A 23,624-nucleotide genomic window follows, 5' to 3' on the forward strand; every position below is an offset into this window, starting at 1 on the left:
CTAATAAATTCAATTTCCTGGTTTTTGTTTTTAATTTCCTATTTTACCTCACAGTTCTTGGGGTAATTTCACTTATTTGTTTGATTTATATTAATTTGTACATGAAAACTTTAAAAATATCTATCTACTCCAGCTTCTATCTTTCTGTTCTGGTTATCACTGTATCATTATATCTCTGTCATCCTGTTGCTCATCGTATTGCTTGAGCGGCCACCAGTAACGTCTCCATTGTGAGATTTGTTGTTACTGTTTCTGGCATATTGAATATGCCAGGAGTAGGTTGCCAGGCTCTGCCGTGTGGGTGAGATACTCTTGGTAGCTTGCCAGGCTCTGCAAGAGGGACAGAGGAATCGAACCTGGGTCAGCTGCATGTAAGGCAAACACCCTACCTGCTGTGATATAGCTCCAGCCCTGTTCTGGGTATATGTTCTTTAATTTATTTATTTATTAATACAGGAGTACTGCTATTTATTCAGCCATTGATTAAGCTGATTGGGTATGAACTCCACATTACTTTTTTTTTTTAAAAATTGATTCATCATAAGATGCAGTTACAAAGCTTCCATGTTCGAGATTCAGCCATACAATGATCGAGCATCTATCCCTCCACAAGTGCACACTCTCCACCACCACTATCTCTGGTATATCCTCCCACCCCCACCCATCCCAGTCCTCACCCTGCGTCCTTAACAGGCAGTTTCCCCAATACTCTCTCTATACTTTGGGGCATTATGTTTTGCTCAAAATTTCCACCACCATTCAAGCCTGCCTGCCAGGGGCAGATGCTAGATCCTTTATTGTCCCTTGCTCATTTTAAATATCATTGGTTCCACGACCACATGCTTCTGGAATCCTAGATTGTAAATGGTTGGGTTGCAGAGACATTTCTGTAGGGCACTAATCCATTTTGGGATTCAGTTGGCCGTCTCTGGACCAGGGCTGTTGGTGCGTTAAGATGTCACCCAGAGGCACATTGTGGAGGTGACAGCCAGGCCAATGAGTGGGCAGCAGGGAGCCCGGAGGGAGAGCCCAGATTCTTTGCTGCCTTGTGGCATCGAGATTTAATCCTGGAATCAGCATACCTGGCCTTACTTATGCAAGCTCTTGGTCGCCGGGATTACATCTGGAGTAGGCAGGGAGACTGCACCTGCTCCATCTGGGGTGCCTGGTGAAACTGGCTCGGTTTGGGTCCTGGATAGATCTCCAGCTCTGTGGTGTCTTCTGGGACTTGATGCTAGGCCACTAACCTTAAATCTCTTTCCAGATTTATTTATGGGTCTCTGAAGCAAGGCCATAATAGAGTTTACAGGGTGGTGCTGCAGTTGGTTCGTGGGGGTGACTGCCAGTGCTTCTATGAGTGTTGGGAAGTGGAGGGAGGTAGCCCACCCCAACTCTATGAAAGTCTGGAGACTTCAGTCACAACATCCGCATATCCAAATTTTCAGCAGATTATATCTTAGTGAGGTCTGTCCTGAGACGGTGGAGTCAGGCCAGGGGTATGGAGGCGATTTTGGATTGTGGCAGGGGGCTCTGCTTGGACAGGCACAGGCCAGCCTGCCCCCCTCCGATTTACCCCAGTCTGTTCATCCATGGGCTGATACGAGATTAACTGCAGCTTTTGATCTCTTTTGAGATTTATCTATGTGTCTCTGAGACAGGGCTAATAAATGAGCTTGTATAGCTGAGCTGAAGATCGTCTGGGGCCATTTAATTTCCTGTAAAACCAGGTCACCAGTTGTTGGGGTCTGACCAAACCCAAGATTTTGGAGTGTCAGGAAGCCTGAAGGCACTATCAGGCTTCTGATGCATTCGCCCCAGAGGTACAGGTTGTTGGCGACACCATACCTCCCATATATTCGTTTACAAACATTAACAGACCAGTATTATTTATCTTTTTGCATTTCATATCTCAATGAATGACATCACAAAGTCATAAAAGAACCACCTATACTACTCCTTAGTTGTATTTTGTGAATACTTAAAAACTTCCACTCTCACTCCTTAATCTGGAATGATCCACTTCCTGTGACCCCAAGTGGTTCTCTTTGTTTCTTGCTTCATCAATTAAAATTGCTTTCTTCTGCTAAATTCTAAATCTGTATATGTCACTTCTAAATTTTTAATAACACGTTATAACCTAAGACATAAAAGTTCTGTTCTGGAACAGAAAACCTGTTATTACCTAATAATTTTTTTGTCTGGGATTTGGGTCATACTGTGTGGACTGTGTTATATGATGACTATATCAAATATGGACTTTCTGCATGCAAAGCATGAACTCTAGCCTGTTGAACTATCTCTCTAGTTCCACCAATCTGATTATTTCCCTCCCTCCCTTCCTCCCTCCCTTCCTCTTTTTCTCCCTTCCCCCTCCCTCCCTCCCTTCCTCCCTCCCTCCCTCCCTCCCTCCCTCCTTCCTTCCTTCCTTCCTTCCTTCCTTCCTTCCTTCCTTCCTTCCTTCCTTCCTCCCTCCCTCCCTTCCTCTTTTTCTCCCTTCCCCCTCCCTCCCTCCTTTCCTCCCTCCCTCCCTCCCTCCCTCCTTCCTTCCTTCTTTCCTTCCTTCCTTCCTTCCTTCCTTCCTTCCTTCCTTCCTTCCTTCCTTCCTTCCTTCCTTCCTTCCTTCCTTCCTTCCTTCCTTCCTTCCTTCCTTCCTCCTTTCCCATATTTATTGTTCCCCTGTTTAGCTATCATAATGTCAGCAATAGAGTTACAAGTATTATCAAATCAATTTATCTGTTTTCAGGGGGCTCTCAGAGGAATTAGACAAATGGGTAATAATGAAGCAAATACATATTTTCAGATAAGAATAAGAGCACCTGGTTTTCCTAATGGCAGATTGTGTAACTAATGTATTCATGCTTGAAATATATACTTTTTCAAGCAAATTTATAGTATTGTTTGTAGAATTAAGTAATTGTCAATGAGAATTATGTGAAAATAACTCATAACAATTACTTTTATTAATTCTAATAGATTAATCTATTAAAAAATAAAAACAATAAAAATAATTGTGGTGCTTGGGATTGAACCCAGGGCCTCATGCATGCAAGGCAAGAGCTTTATTCCTGCGAGCTGCATTTCTAGATTTCACAATTTGAATTTGGGGGGGAGGGGCTTTGGGACCATACACTGCAACATTTAGGTATTAATACTGGCTTTATTCTCAGGTATCACTCCTGGCAGGGCTTGGGGATTCTATGTGATGCTGGGGATTAAATGTGGGTCAAGTACGAATAAGGCAAGTGCCCTACCTTTTGTACTGCCTCTCTGTTCTCTATTTGAAATATTTAAACAAACTAATACTTCTGATAGCACCAGATTGCAGTGTTAAAGTAATGTTGCTTCATGTGCTACTATTTAAAATGTACTATCTATTTAAAATTAATTTTAGATATTATAGTATATAATACTGCAAGGCTGGAGTCATGCTAGTTATGAGCAACTGAAAGGAAAAGTAGTAATAGCTGAATCAGCATGTGTCCATAACTGTTACTGGCCTGAGGTTTCCATGGTGACTTCCCTTATTCCTTATTAAAATGTAGTTTTATTGCTGAAAGTTACAAATTTCACCAAAAGTATATAACAATGAGTTTTTTTAATAATTAAAACTGTTAAAAATTTTGGGGGTAGAGATAATTTTTATAATGTTATTGAAATTGTGATAATATTCCAGGACAGGCATGCTTGAATCAGTCTTGTAACTGGCTTAAATCATCTAGAAATGACACAGTCCCTTAATGTTCCCTGGGTTTCATGTAGGAACCAGGTGAGGGACATGGTAAGGGGATGGTGATGTAATTTGGGATTTGGGAAACTTATAGAATCGAATATTCTAAGGACCATTGCTGGGATAGAGAAATCAAAGCTTAGCTTGGAACATGATACATTTGTGGTATTTAACTGTTCAAATAAATAGAAAGGTGTGGTATTTAATCCTGAAAATAAAACAGTGCAACTCATTACTTATGAATGATCTTAAAAGTCAGGCTAGGAGGTATTTACCAGCTGCCAGAATGTCTGACAGCAGGCTGGTTGTGTTTCTCTAAGACCCTACTTATATGCTTTTGCTCAATTCCCAACCCTTGAGCAGATCCGGACAACCTTTACCCAGTGATTCTCTTGTTCCTTCTGTTTTTTTCTCTCTGCCATTTTCCCATCCCATAATGCCTTCTTTATTCTCCATATACCTAAAAACTTATCCATGTAATCTCACCAATGACCAACATCCAGAGACTATAAGACCAAGCTCCCGGAAGCGGCTGCGCGGTATCTAATAGCCTTGTTCTCCGTCTTGGAGAACCTGAAAAGCTACCAAGAGTCTATTGCCCACACAGAAGAGCCTGGAAAACTCCCCATGGCTTATTCATATCCCAAATACAGTAAAAGATATATACATACCTCTCGGAGAGCCCAGCAAGCTACTGAGAGTATCCTGCCCGCATGGCAGAGCCTTGGCAAGCTACCTGTGGCGTATTCGATATGCCAAAACCAGTAATGATAGGTCCCATTCCCCCGACCCTGAAAGAGCCTCCAGTTGTTGGGAGAGACGAGTAAGGAGAGGCTGCTAAAATCTCAGGGCTGAGTGTAATAGAGACGTTACTGGTGCCTGATCGAGTAAATCAAGGAACAACAGGGTGACAGTGATACAGTGATATCTAAAAACTGATCAGTGTCATATTTCAGAGGCCCAGTTTTTGCATCCCGTAAAGTCCTTCCCCATTTAAACTTTCTTGTTTACACTGGGTATTTAATTTTATTGTATTTTGGCTTAGGGAGGGGTCATGCCTGACTGTGTAAGTTCATGACTGAGTCCTGGGAAAGCAGCCAAGCAAAGAAGCCAGAGTCTGGCATCCCATTTGCCCTGATATCCAATCATTTTTCAAATTTATGTTTTCTCTATGCTCAGGTTTCTTCCCATTAATTTGGATCTCAATACCCTTATTTTTCCCCCTAATTTGTAGAACAGTTCTTTTTTCTGAATCTGCATTTTAATCACTTCTTGTCAGAACCAGTGACCTATACTAACATAATTCTTCTATTACACTGTGTACTTATACACTGGTTTCATAAAAATATGTGTTAGAGCTTAGTCAGCGGTCTCAAAGTCTGTGCATGTATTTTGGACCTCATCTTGCCATGGGTGACTTACTGAAATGGAATCTTTCTCCGTGCTTCATTGTTTTTTCCTTCCAGCCAAAGCTCAGAGGAACTGCATTAGAGCTCAGTTTTAGTCCGTTCTGAGTCTGAGTCTCCCTCCCACAGAGCCGTGTCTGTCAAGACTGAGTATCCACATAAAATTCTTAGTTTTTAAGAATCTTTGGCTCAGGCTACAAACTATACTGACTAAAAGAATATTATCAATGATTTATGCAATATCTTAACCAAGAAGAATGCATTTGCAAAAGTGACAGGAAAATGCAAAGGAGTTTAGATGCAAAACAATTGAAAGCTAGGTGTGTGGAAGAAACTGAGACTAGAGAAGGGTTATTTATTCAGGTTTCCTCCTACTGTCCACTTCTGTGTTGAAAGGATCTAAAACTGTCTCCCGGTGATTCAGAGTTCTGCCCTTCTGGGTAAGGAAAGGATGAGAATTGCAAATATACACTGTTTGTTGTTTTTTCTTTCTTTCTTTCTTTCTTTCTTTCTTTCTTTCTTTCTTTCTTTCTTTCTTTCTTTCTTTCTTTCTTTCTTTCTTTCTTTCTTTCTTTCTTTCTTTCTTTCTTTCTTTCTTTCAGCAATCGGGAGAACAGGAGCATTTATCTGCTACTCAATATTTTCACCTCAAAATTAGTCATACAAAAATTACGTGTATTTTTGAAATGACATATTTGGTGGTCAGAAGTTTAACAGATAGTACAGTGGGTGGGGTACCTTCCTTGCATGCGGCCTACCCTGGTTGGACCCCTGGTACCAAGTATCGTCCATCGAGCCCTGCCAGGAGTGATCCCCAAATGCAGAGCCAGCAGTACGCCCTGAGCATAGCCCGCCTAGCCCAGAAAGCAAAAAGCCCAAGTGCTTTATGATATTCTTCAAGGTAGTGTGACTGGAATTCATTGGTTAGCTTAAAACACTGTGACTTTAACCCAGACCCCAATTCATTCTCTAGAAAGAGTGCTAATTAGAATCAAATCTTAATTAACGCTTCACATTTTTCACACACTTTCTATGTGTTTTCATTATTTGATATATGGAATTTGAATTGAATATTTTTTCAGTCTCTAAATAATGAAAAGCCTGCACATATACTTCCACATTGAGTGATCCAGAAGTTTCAACCTAAGCAATTTTTTGATTTACAAATTAACCTATAAATTGTTATGTCACTTTTATTTTATATACTACAGTCTGTGTAGCTGTTTATTTACATGTTTTTCTTCACTAGCATGCAGCCCATTGAAGTAAAATTCACTATCACTAGAGTTAATATTGTGCCTTATATTTTGTAATTGTGCATTGAATAGATAAATAAATAAATAAACTGATATATTTAATCCTCAACATATATAGCCCTTTTGTTGCTCTAATATGTTGGACATTTTTTTGAGTCTAACATTTTTATGTTTAGCTTTAATATTAGAAACCATTACAATATACTCTAACATGATTATAAACCGACCCTGTGTGTGTGTGTCTCTGTGTGTATGAATACCATGTTTCTTATAGTTAAAGGCTTGCTGCAACTTTACATTGAACAATTCTATCAACATTTTCCTTTTAAGCTACATATCTCACTGCACATCTCTCTGTATCATAGTTTGGTAATTCTCATAGTATTTCAGATATTCTCATAATTATGTCTAATGTGATTGTCTGGGATACGTAATCTTTAATGTTAATCTCATAATTGTTGGGGGCATCACAGAATACACCCATCTGAGATGGCAAACTTAATTGATGAACATTGTGTGTTCTCACTTCTCTACTGACAAATTGTTCCCCAGTTTCTCTGAGACCTCTCTATTATCTGACATACATAATATTATCTGAGATGCACAATATTCAAATTCAGTTCATAATCTTACAATGGTCTCTAAGTGTTCAAGTGAAAGGAAGAATTTCAGATCTCTCACTTTAAGGCAAAGGTTAGAAATGAATAAGCTTAATGGAAAAGGCATTTTGAAAGCTAACATATGCTGAAAATTTTAGTATTTTGCACTAGTTACCTGAGTTATAATGGCAGAGAAAAAGTTCTTGAAGGGGATGTAAGTACTACTTCAGGAAACACACTAAAGATAACAGTATAACAACCTTATTTCTAACATAAAAGAAGTTTTAGAAGATTGAAACAGCTGCAATATTCTGTTAACCCAAAAATTAATGTACAGCCAGGTCCTTTCAATTTTATAAAGACTGAGAGAGATTAGAGGGCTCCAGAAAATAAAAGTGATGGAGCTTATGTTTAACCTAACAGAGGTTACTTTTTGAGGCTTAAATAAAGAAACCGTCTCTATAACAACAAAACACAAGCAGAGGCAGCCATGATAGAAGTCGTTGTTGCAGTCAGTTATCAGAAAGATCTAGCTAGATTATTGACACAGCAGCTACATTCAACAACAGGATGTCAGTGTTGAAGAAACAAATATATTGGAAGAAGATGCCACTCAGGAGTTACATAGTGAAAGAGGAGAGGCCAGTGCCTGGTTTCAAAGCTTAGATGAATAAACTGGCTTTATTAGGAGCTTATAAAACAAAGATCAAGCCAATGCTTAATTACCATTTGAAAATTTCTAGAGTTAGGAATGGTACTAAGTCTTCTCTGCCTGTTCTCTACAAGTGGAATAACAAATCCTATCCAAAGTAGGTAATACATATATTTATTCTAACAGAACATGGTTTATGGGCCATTTTACACCAAGTCCTACTTCTCAGGAGTACAGATAACTTTAAAATGTTGGTGTTCATTTAAAATGCAGCTAATCACCCAGGAGATGAAGATACACAGAGATTCATGTTGTTGTTCTTTCCCCCGCCCCCCATGCCTGTTGACCTAATACTCATTCTTCAGACCATGGATTCGATTTCTAAAGTCATATTAATAAATTAAAGTTCATCAGGATAGAGCTGCTATAGATAGTGGTTCCTTTGCTAGATATGATCAGAGTGATTTGTTGACCTGGAAAGGATTCTACATTCGTGATTTCCTTTATCACATTGGTGGTTCAAACAGCTATCCTCTCTGGCCCTATGCTAGTGGGAGGAAGAATCTGCAAGATGTTACCTGTGCTGTGCTTAGATCCTGTAATCCAGAGAGAAAGCAATTTGAGTTATGCTGAAAAATCCAATGACATAAAAAACAATGAGTGGGTGAAAACATTTTAAAGCAATTGGATACAATGAACAAAATGAATTGTCTCATGCAGAAGTACCTTGTCACGTAAAACTTTGATGAAGAGACAGAAATCATAAATGTAATCTTGGAGGGAAACTGATGTGGATCAGGAAAAATGTAAGGACTGAACCAAATTCTGTGAGATCCTAAAATGCCAGATTTAGTAGAGAATGAAAATATTTTTTTTTGGCACCCATCATTCAGAGCTCTTGGACACAGACCTATCTTAGGGTCCATCACCTTTATCCAGGTGAGGAGAACCTGAAAGAATTAGAGAACCTCATGTCTTCTAAGGGACTTTCATAAACCAAAGGATCACACTTTGGAAACTGAAATATGATGCGGAGACAAAAAAGTGTGGAGTGAAGTTAACCACGTGACCTCGATTATGAAGATCATAAATCAGCAATAAAACAGAAAATTATTGAAAGCACAGCTTTGGGCTTAGAATGTGCTGAGCCAGAAAAATGAAAATACCCCACAAAGACAAATCTCAGCAAAGGTGTGATGGAGAAATCCAACAAGTCCTAAATGCAAATGGTCCCCATAGGTTACCACATTGGGCACATAATTTCCACCTCTGATGGAAGCCTTATGTTGCTGTAAAGGATGATTTTTATTCTTTCCCTTTTCTTTCTTTTTTCATTCAGCATCTTTTTCCCCCAAAGGGAAAAGTGGCTCTTTTAAGAGCTAGAAAACTTGTAGTAAGAATTACCGTGTCTTTGAAAGTTAGAAACTCTCTCCAGCTCCCTCTGAAGGGGTTATATAGGCTGCCTCTTACTTTCTCAGTACTCAGGAGGATTTTGCTACTCAAAATTTTATTTGCTGCTAAGTGTTGTGTTTGGGGGCATACTTCCCATGTACTATGAGATGGACTGATCATTACCAACATTTCTGCCCATAAGTAAACAGACAGCACCTTTACCCAGCTCTCCCTAATCTCAGGCTTTCATGGTGAAGTTTTTCTTCTCCACTGGGCTTTTTCTTCTTGTTTTTAATAGGAAAGACTGGTTAAAAATATCAATTCAAAAAACCTAACACCCATTTGTAACTCATGGCAAGAAGTCAAAATCCCAAAAGAAACAGGACTATGGGTGGCATTGGCTCCAGCACACCTGGATGACTGCGGACCTCAAGAGTTCCATGGATGAAGTAATCCTAGATGTGGGAATTAGAAGTGAAGTCTTATTATGTGGCTGAATTGCTCTGTTATACTGATGAAATTTGAATGGAGCAATTCTTCTATTAAGATGAATATAGAAAGCGCGACTCTATTCCTGGTGAAGAAGCTGTGCACATTGTTGAAAAGCCAAAATAATGGGTTTAAAGTACTTTATGAGGAAAAAGAGTGTACAGCTGGTAGGGTATTTGTGTTGCATGCAGATAATCCAGGTTTGATCCCCATATGGCCCCACAAGCATCACCAGGAGTGATATCTGAGAGCAGAGTCAGGAATAAGCCTTAAGATCGACTAACTGTGCTCCCCCCCCCAAAAAAAAAAAAACTAGTACAAAATCCAACATTTTAAAGTCTAGTTAATAAGGCAATGGCTTGATTTGAAAGGGTTAATTCCAGTCTTGAAAGTCTACTGTAGGCAGCAAGCTGTCAAATATAATGACAAGTTGCAGAGACTTTTTTTGTGAGTCAAATGATGCAGCAAACTTCATTGTCTAATTTTAAGAAATCGCTACTCTCCCGTCTTCCTTCAACAACTCCACCCCGATCAGTCAGCAGCCCTCAGCATCAAGGGAGAAGCTTCTGCCTTGCTGAAGGCTCACCCTGTTAACATTAACAACAACAAATTTTTAATTGGGGATTGAAAGTTTAAACAAAAAAAATGTTTAAATTGGGGCTGTACAGTGGGCAGGCTTTGCTCACTGCTGACCCAGATTTAATCCCTGGTACCCCGGATGGCCCCTGAGCGCCACTAAGAGTGATCCCTGAGGTCAGAGCCAGGAGTAAGTTCTGAGCACCACCAGGTGTGGCCCTCAACAATAAACACAATTTATAAAAGCTGAGAAAATTAATTAACATATGTATATTGTTTTTACAACAGTGCTATTGCATAAAAAACATACTACCTTATAGAATGAACAGTTGTATAGTTTTATATAACTTTTATGTGAACTGTAAAACAAAAACATTCTTTTGAAAAATGTTATTGAAAATTTGTTTTATTGATGTTGTTTTTAAACAAACCTGCGATATCTTGAGATTCATTTATATATTTTAGGGTTTTTTTCCCCTAAGTTTTGACAATGAACATTGCTGTCAACCAGAACTCTGATAATGCTGTATTATAGATCTGAATTAGAAAAAGTTATATTTGTAGAATATCATATATACAAATAATGGTATATTTCATGTGTACATTAAAACTAAGCTCTTAACTAATTTTTGAAGTTTTTTATTTGTAGAAATTCATATTTTTGTCAGGCAAATCAAACAATGTTTACATGTAAACTTTAATTTGATTTTGACTAATCTATTGTATGTTTTTTATTGTTTATTTTAATTTCCACCAAAATTACAATATATTTGTCATGCATATAAAACTTTGAATGTTCTCACACTCATACCATGAAAATACAGATAAAAAGAGATACTTTTTTTCTTTAATGCTAATCAATGAAGATAAGATATGATTTTGCTTTAGTTGATGATTTTTTTTTCACAAATGCTAATTTGACTTTTTCTTCTTTTCAGCATTTCTGAAATCCCACAGTTTCGGCTGCCATATGATGCAGTGAATTTTGAGATTGAGCTTATGAAGGACCTTGGTGTAAAGGTAAATTTAAAAACATAACACATATGCTGTTGCAAAAAGGAATCTCTGCACCAAAGATTAACAGAAAAATGTCACACATTTTTGGAGAGAACAATTAAAAGCTACCCTCAGCAGAAGCAGAATGATGCGTCTCCTTGCTTAGGGCATTTGTCTGTCTACTGTCTGAATGCCACTACCCTGGAAAAGGGCAATCAATAGTTCTCATCTGGCACGCCTGCATTTGATTAATTGTCTGTAAGAAACAAATTCGTAAATTGCTTTAGGGGTTCAGTGCAGCTAATAAAAGGATTTGGTTTCTTTAATCACACTTTTCCCATGTATGTTTTTTGCAATCCAAAACATTGGTCTTTTACAATTTGAAAAATAATTTCACACAGAGATTTATTGTATTTATTATATGCATCATATCCGTACTGTTACTATGATAATCCTTCTTCAATATAAGTGGTAAATCAGTGAGGTAGAAAGCAATAGCTTTCATTGTTTGCAAAATAAATATCCTGTTCTTTTAAGGAATGTCAAAAGTTGATGCATTGTAGTTTCAGAATATACCTTTAGCTATTACTATTTTTTTTAGTAGAGTATTAAATTTTGGGTATTTTCTTGGGCATATTAGACATTTGTTTTAAAGTGTTAATTTTTCATAATAGATATGACATAATTTGCCAATAAAATATTGTGGTTTAGACATCACATTTCATTGTATCAAATATTTCAAAAAACAATGAACTATTTCTTGCTTTTAAATTTATAAATAGAAAGTAAAAGGAGAAATCCTCAAAACAGCATTTGGTGATTTTACATATATTATTGCATATTACTGGGCTTATTGATGATGTAGTTGCATATAATCATTAAACAAAAATATCTTTTAGCATGTACTTAGTACACCTATGCACAGCTTTATAAAAACTAAGCACTAGAAATAGTATTCAAAGATCAAATATTTGCTTTTTACAAATATATTCTTTAAATATTTTTATGTATAGTACTGAATATATCACATATATTTGGACATGTCTGTTCCTCTTACTACAAAATTTATGAAAATTTTCTACTAGAAATGTAGTATATGTATACTGGGGGCCAGAAGCTATACATTATACATCGTAGTTGTAATCATGCCATGTTCTAGTTTCATTGTCAACGAGTTTTGACAAAGTCAAAGAATATTCTTACTCTTCTTACTCTTGATCCATATCTTTACAAAAGTAAAAGCATGGAGATACCATTTTATATATTTATATATGTAATATATAGAGAGAGGGGGGAAAGGGAGAGAGAGAGTTGCTGGAAAGATAAATATATCTGCTAATCTCATTCCCTTGAGAATGTGTAGGAAGGATTTAATATTATATCTTGAACATTTGAATTTTAAACTACGAATTAATTTTATTATCAAGAAATAATTATAGACTCAATTTTAGATGTTTACATTGTCTTGTTCATCTCTTAGGGATATTTTCCTCCTAAGATACATAAGTCCTCAGATTTGCTTTGTAAACAATACATTGTATGTATAAGTGCTAAGGAAAGATGACAGTTATTCCTTTTTTTTTTCTATTTATTTACTTATTTGTTTTGAAGAAGGGCCTCCGAAGCAGTGTTCAGAGGCCCATGGTCCCTGAGGTAATTCTCTGCCAACCAGGTGGCTTATCAGTGCAAGAATTTGAGTTTGCCAAGTTGCTCAGTCCCCTCCATGTTAGGGACTACTGGTCTACCTTGACAGTGCGTGGAGGTCTCCAAACACACACCTAGCAATGTTGGGATCCTTCAGGGATGTACTGAGTAATGCTTGTAGGGTCCAGGTGAGGCCAGGAATTAAACCTTGGCCAGGCACATGGCAAGTAAGCATTCTAAATTGCTGTAATATCATCTAGCCTCTTTCTCCTCTTTTAATAGCTTTGCTTATTTAATAATTAAATACTTATGGGAACGGTATCTAAAATATAAATAATTATGGGAAGCTTACTTTGACAAATATTGTGATAAATATCTGACTAAAGGGCTTTATAAATAACCTATAGATCTGAAACACGTATTTTCCATGGCATGTGAATAGCCTGAGTAGGATTCGGGATACCATAGGAGCAATATTTAGGGAGTACCAAAATATTGGTTGGGTTAGTTGGGAGTACCGACTTACTTGGGAGTACCAAAATATTAGTTGGATTCAGGATAGCATTCAGGAGTAATATTTTGGGAGTAGCCACCGAGCACTGCTGGGTGTAGCTAAGACACAAAATCCAAGCAGAAGACTAGATTACAACCCTATCTATAATTAGAGAGCTGTATTCTTAGTAGCTTAATAAACACATTCTATCAGAAAACAGGAACTCATATTAAAGCAGGTTTAATTTAACATCTTCACTCTCAACTGTACTAGATTCTGGTTAAGCATTTTAAACTTACTTTGTTTCTAATATCTAGGTAGATTAGTTATTATTTATTGTAATGTGATTTTTTTCAGCAAAATAATGAATAATAAGGAAATTAAAAAATTCTTAAGAATACTTTCTGCTCCTTATCCATTATTATATATCCTCCCATTATATTATAGGGTAAGATCTCTTGTACATTGTAAGTGATAATGCCTGATGTTTGTTCATCATCTGTGAGACAGAATTTTAAATTCAATAGATTTGTGAAGTGATCCAGATTCAAATCTCAGCACCTCATATCATCTTCACCTACCCAATGCCCGTTCCCAGAACTGATCCCTAAACATAAAACTTAAGAGTGATTCTTGAGCACCACAGTGTGCCTCATATAAATATGAGGCATATATATATGTGTACACACACACACACACACACACACACACATATATATATATATATATATATATCACTGTAGCACTGTTGTTCCTTTTGTTCATCGATTTGCTGGAGCAGGCACCAGTAACGTCTCCATTGTGAGCCTTGTTGTTACTGTTTTTGGCATATCGAATATGCCACAGGTAGCTTGCCAGGCTCGGCCGTGTGGATGGGATACTCTTCGGTAGCTTGCTGGGCTTTCCAAGAGGGACGGAGGAATCGAACCTGGGTTGGGAGTGTTTAAGGCAAATGCCCTACCCACTGTGCTATCACTGCATTTCATATATATACATATATATGTGTGTGTGTGTGTGTTTATTTTTATATATTTTATATATATATTTATGTTTATATATGTATAATGTGTGTACGTGTATCTATACATACATATATATATTTAATTTTATTTTGAAATTTATAACTATTTTGTTATTTTTATTTTGGCCAATATGTTTTCCTGAAAAAATTGCTAAAACTACTTACAAATTAGAGTGTCTAAAATAAAATTATTTCTAACACCAATAAAAAAATAGAAAAATGTCTACCGCACCCATCTCATCTTTTTTTTTCGTTAATTTTTCACGTGCTCTTTTCTTCCATCATTTATTTTTATTTTGCTTTGGGGCCACAAACAGAAGTGCCCAGGGCTTACTCTAGGCTATATAATATTCACAGGTCATTCCTAGAAGGTGTCTGGGACTGTATGTGGTGAAAGGAGGAAATTGAACCCAGTTGGCTATATCCAAGGCAACTGTACTATCCTCACCCTAAAAAATACCTTGAACTTATATTAAAATTATAGAATAAAAAAATCCCAATTGTAGAATAAAAAATTCTGCATGAACCTAAATAACTTTGCTTCTGTAAGACTTTTGGATTAATTAGCATAGGATAAAATTTGTTATTCAAGAATGCAAACAAATATCTCCTATGTATCTATGATATTTGGTTACATACTCCTAAAATTGTATGTGTTTCCAGAAATTCTTTTGATTACACGACATAGTGATTGGTTTCATAGATTAATGCACTTTCTAGGAGACTAATCTCTTGGAGCATTTTGTTTTCTCTTTCACTAATTGCTTGGTGAATATTTTTGTCTTTGATAATTCTTTACTCCTCTTATTTTTACATTACTCATTTTTTACCTCATGAGTTGCATACTTAATCTTCATTTCTTAAGTTTCAATAATGAAAACATCTTAAGGTATTAATTTCTCTTAATAAACATCACCAGCTTTCATGTTTTTAAATTATTTTTCTGCTTTTTTAAATTAATAATAATTTCATACATATCATTTACTAATATATATCATTTACCTAATAATACTCACGTATTATTAGGTTATAATTTAAATCTTTCCCCCTTAATAAACTAGGAGGATATATAATATAAAGGGTACTTTCTCCTGATTTCTTATAAAGCAATAATGTCAAATATAATAAAATTACTTATTCCAAAAAAAGCGGTGTCAACATTCATAGTTTTTTTTTACCATGTTTTGCTTTTATATTAATATTTCCAATATGGACCACTGCATATTGCATTTAACCTTAAACAGATTTTAATATGTCTCTGGTTATATTTGTGTCAGATGATTTTATCTTTTAGATTAAATGCTTTTATTTTGTTATGCAATTGAGAATGTAGGCAAACATGCATTTTTGGCCTCATCATTTTTCTAATATTCTTTTTTTAAAAAAAATTTTATTGAATCACCATGTGGAGGGTTACATAGTTCTCAGGATTATGTCGGTTATACAATACTCAAACACCCTTCCCTTCACCAGTGCCCATCTTCCATCACCAACCCCCCCAGTATACCTGCCGCCCCTCCCACCTCCCCAGTCCCCACCCTTGTAAGTGATAAGTTTCACTTCGTTTACGCTTTATCTCGATTACATTCCATGTTTCAACACACAACTCACTACCGTTGCTGGGGTTTCCCCCCAAAAAGAAAAAGACAGTCCTATTGCCAAGGAGGCATTTGATAGTTCTCCATTGCTAAGAATATAGAGATATTAAATCCCGCTGTTTGTTACATAACTTTTCTTTTTCCCCCTTGCCCCGCGCCACCGAGTTCACGCCTGTTTAGTAATCGCCATGCTGTCTGACAAAGGGGAAAAAAAAAACGAAAAGGATGGTTATTTCCCGTCATTAGCAGGCGTGGGGCTCTGGCTTAGTTGATAGTCTGGTAGAGTGTCTGCAAGCAGTTTCTGGAACCGAAGGTCTTGCGCTGGTATCGGCTCCGGCTCGAGATTCCACCAGCGTCCCGCTGTTCCATGTAGATAATTTTTCCCCTTATATCCCATTCCCACGCCACCAGGTCTGTTTGCTTAATGGACATCACACTATGGTTGACGCCATGCCGCGTTTCTTCCCGAGAAAGAAGGATATTTCTTCTCAGCCGGTGTGGGGATATAGCTTAGTTCAGTCTAGAGAGATGGCTACCACTTTGATTGCCTTCAATATTTCATCAAAACACTTACTATTCTTGTTAGGATCTCCCACAAAAGTCCGACCCCATTAAAAAGGAACCATTACATATTGCTGATGCTAAGATGACATTAGGTCATGCGGCCGAGGCAGCAGCCGCACGGTTTTTGGTTTCTGTATAAATTCCAGGGAAAGTACAACCAGAAATAACATCACTACAAACTTTTTACCGTTTTATGGTGCTCATAAGTTAGAGAAACCTAGAGAGAGGCTCGGCGTCTCCATTTTGTGCTCAGAAAGCCGTGGACCCTGCGCTGTGCTCGGGAGGAAGGAGTTGAGAGAGAGAGGTTAGAAGAATTGGGGGATGCCCGGTTCCCACTGTTTCAGCCCGCCGTGGGGTCTCCGATCCCGTGCCGGAATTAGTTCAGTGGGCTGCTTGGAGTCCAAGGGCGTTCTTTTGGGCTCTTCCATCATGCTCGCTCCGCAGCAGGGCCAAAAGGCCATTTTTCTAATATTCTTGACTCTTTTTGTAAACAGATATAAATTTACATACACATATTCCTCAAATTTGGAAATGATATTTTTGTTCTGTTTGCTAAATTTTCTTTAGATTGTTTGGAACTATAGTTTTCCTTTGTGTCTGACCTTTATTATTATATATGGTATTAAGGTTACTAATTTTATAAATGAAGCAGTAAAAATTTATTTTTCTTTATAATCAGAAGTGACTAAATGAAATATTAAATACTTTAAAATATTAATGCTTTTAAGTTAAAGTAGGTAAAAAGTCTAAAGCCTCACCTTTTGTCGTCGTTATTTATTTGTTGGGCCTTGCAGTGCTCAGGGCTTCCTCTTGGCTCTGCATTCATGGGTTCTTCCTGGCAAGGTTTGGGGACCATAGGGATTCGAGGATCAAACCTGGAAATGCCACATGCAAAGCAAACTCCCTCCTTGCTGTACTATCTTTGGCCTAGGACCTAAATCAGAATGTATTTAATAGAATCTAATTCTGTTAATTATAATAGTGATACATACTGCAAGTTATTATTAAATGCTTTAGTAATAAATCATCATTTAATGTTCACTTTTATTCTATGATACTTATTGTGTGCCAGAGTTGTGGATGTTAGTTATTGATCTTATTTTGCTGTGCCCACCTTTAAACTTGTGTTTGTTTTGGGGTCACCCCCTGGGAGCTCTGTGCTCAGGGATCCCTCCTGATGGTCTCTGAGGAATACATTGGTGCAGGGGTCGACCCTAGCTGGCTGCATGCAAGACAGACACCCTCCCCGATGTGATATCTCTTTGCTACCTCACCCACACCATGAACTTTCTACATTTAAATTGTGCTTATCTGCCCAAATAAAAACAGGATCCATATTCTCAGGGAAAATTATGACCCTCTGTGATGTACATCTCCTCATCGCCCCCTTCTGCTCTCTGTCCTTTGCATCTTGACATGGGTGTTATCCCAAGCAGTGTTCAGAGGTTCCTGGGGCAACAGCTTATCTATGACCCAGTTTTGTGAATACTGGGACCACCCTGGAAGTCACTCCCTGAAAGTGTTCCAAGGCTTCCAGAGTTACCCTGGTGGTGCTTTGGGTGAGCGTGTGGCACTCGAAGTTCAACTCAGCTCTCAGGCATGCCTGAGCATGTGTGGCAGCTTGTCATGCCCTCGGCCTGAGTCCTACTTGCTCTTTCGACATCAGAGACATGATATTGCCAAAGATCTCCACCTAGAATTTGGTTCCCTATGTCTTTGCCTATGGAACCAATTCTATTCTTCATTCTCCTTTAATTGCAAAAGACATAAAATGATAGCTGTTAAATTGGCTGGTTCTGAAATTTGAATACCTCTATGTTTTTGATAACAGTTGATTCTTAGTTTTAGCCTCTGTAAAGTGAGAATACTAAAAATACTTAGCACAGATGATATGGAACAAGAAGTTTATATATGCATTATTTAGAAGGGCCCTGGTACCTAACTACTCTGTGTATCTGTTAAACACAGTGTTTTAGTTCTTCCCCTGTGACTCAGTTTAGAGACTTGTTTTTAGGGACATGGTGTCCTTAGCACTCTGAGAGCCAAGCTTTCTGCTTTCTTCTTTATGGTGATAAATGAGAACAAATTCAGAGCAAAATCTTTTACTTTTAAGAGGGTATGCTGACCTGTACCTGATAAGTCGATTTCTAAATTGCACTCAAGTGCCTGGTCCCCAAACAGTACAAGTTTGTCTTCTGTTCTCTGGAGAGTATCAGCCTTTAAAGTCTCTAAACTACTAGTCACCTCTGTTGATCTCTCCTGTCTACTTGAGGTTTTCAGTGGAATGGTTCACTGTGATGCTCTGTGTATGATCAGGAAAAAAAAGCAGAGTATTTGCATAAGAGGATTGATGTGATGCTGAGGCAAAATTCTAAATAGATATTCTTATTTTCCCCTCTTGAATGTGAACTATTTCTATTCTGCTTTATGTAGAAACAGGACGGAACTGAATGTGTTATCCAATTTATTACATCTATCTGTGGCCTTCTTAATCTGTTCTAGCATAATACCACATCTGTCATAGAACTGCTATCAGAACTACTCTTTGGTTAAGCCTTCAGTAGTTTATCGTTACTGTCAAAGAATCTTTTGGCCTCAGAAAGGTGAATTAATTCCTGATGAATTAAAATGAAATCTAAAATGGAATTATTACCACTTCCCCCTACCCTACTCACTCCCAGGATAGGATGTTGTGTTTGATTTATTCTCCAGTTCAGGATTTCAGAAGTTTTCTTTCTTTGCAGTTATAGCTATTTTGGTTCTCATTTTGTAGAGCAGAGATCCAATGTATAATATTGTATTCTGCAATTTGAATACTTACATGTTTCTGATTAAAATAATCTGGTATCAATTGATCTTAGTTTTTCCCTCTGTAAAATGAAAGTAGAATACTTCAACTGAGAAGTATAACAATTTTGATGATATACTTGGAGACTGGGGGAGTATTTACTAATTGATTCTATGATTCACGTTGGTCCACTGTTCACTAGACCTTACCCTGGTTCAAATTTGAATTTTTTTTACCTCATGTCTGTAGGTATTTCAGATGTATCTCAGTCTTGCCTCTCTTGGCACCAATGGCAATGAAAAATTTGTGCCCAATGTTCTTAAAACAAGTGAATTCCCCCCTCACCCTTATTATGCACAGTCACTGGTGTATATGGTCACAATTCCCTTTAAAGAGGAACCAGAGGCATTGCTGGAGTTTTTATGTGACAGGATACTGCAGTCTGTCTTCTTAAGGTCCCAGCAAACTCTGCATTCTTTAGGGTCTTGATCTGAAAATTGACTCATGTCTGAGAACCAAGTAAAGTATTGTGTCTTCTAATAGGGGTGACCACCCTTTGCTTTTTGACTTTATTCATCTTCCCTAGATAATGTCCTCTATCAAAATCCTATCCATTCTGTAAAAAGGCCCCATTGAAAACTCTCTGTTCCTTTATTCGAGTACTTATGACATTAACCGGGCTGAATCTTTCCATCCTGAAATCACAGATCTGTGCATTTTGCACTGTTTCATATTAAACCTCTTTATGTTGTTGTCTTCTGCCTAGATCCAGATATTGAGGCAAAAAATGTCTCATTTACCGTTTTATTTTTAAAGTGCCTTACATAATGCCTCAAACACACTGTCAAAATTTACTGATTAGAAATCAGGCTGTCAGAATTTACTGATTAGATTTTTAAATACATAAGCTTTTCTTCTGTTACATTTTTAAAGGGTAAGAATAGGGACTGGAACAATAGTACAGTGGGTAGAGTGCTTGTATTATGTGTGCTAACCCAGGTTTGATCCCCAGCAGCACATATGGTCCCCCGAGCCCCCTGGGGAGATCCCTGAGTACAGAGCTGGGGAGTGAGCCCTGGGCACTGCAGGCTGTGACCCCCAAACAAAAGAAAAATATATTATTAGCCCTTAAGTAAAACAAGTTCGTGTTCTACATTTAGACTGTTTTGTTGTGTAAAGTATCTGCTTGAAGAAAATACACTTTTACTTGCATGTGAAATGCATGTCTTGCTGAGTTTCTCTTTTTTGTTAAAAGTGAGGGATTGAAGCAGTCAAATGCCAATATATAATTATTCGAATGTTCTTACAGATAATTTGTGGTAAAAGCCTTTCAGTGAATGAAATTACTCTGAGCACTTTGAAAGAAGAAGGGTACAAAGCTGCTTTCATTGGAATAGGTGAGTGAGTTTGAATATTTTTTATTGTGATTTTTTTTAACTTCTAGCCTCCTGCTACAATTCTCGAAGAATAACTGGCTTTAGACTTTTTGCAATGGAACTTTTACCCATTTGAAGAGCAATAGACAAAAATGATGAGGGTTAGCAAATTAGGAGTCATTTCCATTCTCTCAGTATACCAGCCTCTCCCAGGTGCATCTCTTCTGGAAAGGTTCTAAATGCTCTACTGAAGCTCAGAATTTGGGCATAGAAGTGTTTAGATTTGTTCTTTATTATGAAACAAATGGGCTGAGATGATAACAAACTACTCCTTGTTCAGTCTATTCAGTTCTTCAAAACTTTGTAAGTAATTTGTCTATTGTCTAAAATTTAAAACTGTTTAATCCTATTTTGTAATGTCACTTGGACAATGTTCAGATACTAAGACACTTAATGTGTCTTGTCATTTCATATTTTCCCCAAATGTGTCATGGATATTGAGTTTTCTGAGTGTTTTTTTTAATTTGCTTTCCATCAACTGAGATTGCAAAGAGAAGAATAAAAGGTGATTTCCTTTAGCGCCATAAATTTTCTATTTGTTTCCACATATTAACATACTAGAATAATCATGGTATAGAAACCAAAATTATCTTAATGTCTACTGGCTTTGGATTTGGATGAATAAATAATAAACTTACATGGAAATAAAAATGATTCTGTCACTTTACCTGATTACACTGAATTTACAGTATATTTGTTTGAGGACTTTCTTTTCCATTTCATTTCAACAGTAATATCAGGAAGTTCTCAGGAATGCTACTTCACCTACTAAACTTTTCTTAGTTGGAATACTATATATTATCTTAGTAGGTAATAAATGCTAAGACTATATCACTTTATGTAAATGTTAAATCATTAAGAAAAAACTAAAGTTTTAAGTCTCATTTCATATATGTATTTGTCTCTCTTGAAAAGTATGAATGCCCATATCACTGTTTCTCTTTATTATTTTAATTAAATATAATTATAATATGTAGATCAGTCAAAAACTGTAAGAATAAGGGCTGATATTTTTTGAAACTTAATAATTAGAAGCAATAGACCTGACTTCAATTATATTTGCAAACAATCCATTGGTATGAATTTAACATAGAGAAATAAGGTCACAATCTTTCAAGTATATTCTGTTAATACCAGCATTATTGCATCAGTAAGTTGCTATTACTATCAACAAACACATTTTCAAAATCTCTTGCTCAGACTTAAATGGAAATTTTAGTTTGGTAATAGACCTGAAATACAGGTGATTTCTTTAAATAGGTCTTTAAAATTCACAATTGTGTTTCCTATGGCAGAAGTGTATAAAAGATAATGTTTTTCATTAATGGAGTAGTATACGTTAATGTAGCTTCATCTGTCTCTATGAAGTGAGTCTGCTAAGAATCTTTATCCTGAGTAGCCAATATCTTGAAATATTTGCAGACTAATTGTTCAACCAGCAAATAATCACAAAAATTTGTAATAACTAAATGGTTTTAGCACTCTAAGTGGTTTTTGCTGTAGCGATATCTTCCATCTGCAAGAATCAATAATGTTTCAGCTTTTTAAAGTTTCATTCCATTTAATCCCCTTACATATGTTATTTGATAATGTTACATTTGTTCACATTACTCTATTTGACTCTGCACTGAGGTGTGAATACCACATTTAAAATGTAGAGTCCTTTCATATTTATGTGCTGTGCATTTTCACGCTGGGAAGTGAATTTTTTGACATTTTGGTGTAGTGATGTGTAGAATGTAGTTATGTTCTATTTCAGTATTTGTCTGAAATACATACCAGAAAGTTTCATCTTGTCAATAAAAAAAAGCTTCTCTCTATTGAATAGACGTAGTCTCATCCTCCAAGAAACACACATTTATTTGACACTCTTGATTGCTGAGTTGGGAATATATGACCTTTCTATTATTTAACTGCCTGTTACATGGACCACCTTGTTTTCTTATATGCTTTTGTTCATTAACAATGCTTCTATATTCTATTTAAACTTCACTCAGTTTCCATTTACTTTTTCCCACATGGTTTGGAGAAGAAAATTTTGGAGTAGGAATTCTATAGTATACTTTGAGATTTAGTTTTGCACTTTAAGAAATGAAAATACTAGAAGCCCACCTGCGATGTAACTGTTAATTCTCTTTCATCTGACAGTGTGACCTATACTCAGTATAAACATCTTTTATCCTTATATGGCCACTTCATTTCATTTTAACTAACAAAAATGGGAAATGTGGTAGGTATTTCTTTCCTTTTAAACTTATAGATGAGAATGAACATATATCCACTTAGTTTTTAACGCATTGTTTCTAGCTGGACAAATACACATAGCTAGCAGCAAAGGATGCTTGGAAGTTAGCTATGTGGACATATACCTAGTTAAACTTCTATTAGAATAGAGGGAATAAAATGGAGATTGAGAGAAAACAGAGTCCCCATCATAAGTATGCCTTCTTAGTTATATTTCACAGATGAATACCTTATTAAAAAGATCAATAAGCCAGTTAATAGCACAGAAAATACTCCTATGCCCCAATGTTGATTACATGAGTCAGATGAAAATGGAGTGTTTTGTCTTTTGTAATTAAGCATATATTAAAGACCTTTATTGGTAACCTACTACGTATGTGCCTAAACTATGACTATTTTTTTTATTTATTACAGTGTGTTAGGGGTAGCTTAATAAACTCACTGCAGCAACTGAACTCTGTTCTTATGCTTCCTGATGTTTAATACTGTGCGGTAGTAAGAGTGAACGTGTCTTACTGTTGGGCATTTTTGAGTCCACTGTAGATATTAGCTCATTGTCTGTCAGTCACTGTAAGCATTATGTCTTTTAACTGTGAAAGATTTATTTTCTTTTAAGTGAATAAAAATCATTGAGCTAAGGCTGTGTCTTGATATGACTAATTATGTTGTCTTTGACAAATTTGGAATTTTTGAAACAAATTTTTTAATATATTTATTAAAATAAGATATCTGTAGAAATATGT

General features: G+C 36.6%; 1 protein-coding gene across 1 annotated transcript in view; it reads left to right on the forward strand.

Annotated features, from left to right (window-relative positions):
• The window catches only part of DPYD (dihydropyrimidine dehydrogenase), a 980,594-nt gene that overhangs the window by 284,326 nt on the left and 672,644 nt on the right, over nucleotides 1-23,624 (forward strand). The window contains exons 7-8 of the mRNA XM_055145227.1: nucleotides 11,036-11,117; nucleotides 20,511-20,598. Of these exons, the coding sequence (XP_055001202.1) occupies nucleotides 11,036-11,117; nucleotides 20,511-20,598 (170 nt within the window). The remainder of the gene's footprint in view (nucleotides 1-11,035; nucleotides 11,118-20,510; nucleotides 20,599-23,624) is intronic.

The sequence above is a fragment of the Sorex araneus genome, chromosome 8 (assembly GCF_027595985.1).
Source record: "Sorex araneus isolate mSorAra2 chromosome 8, mSorAra2.pri, whole genome shotgun sequence".
NCBI classification, from domain to species: domain Eukaryota; kingdom Metazoa; phylum Chordata; class Mammalia; order Eulipotyphla; family Soricidae; genus Sorex; species Sorex araneus.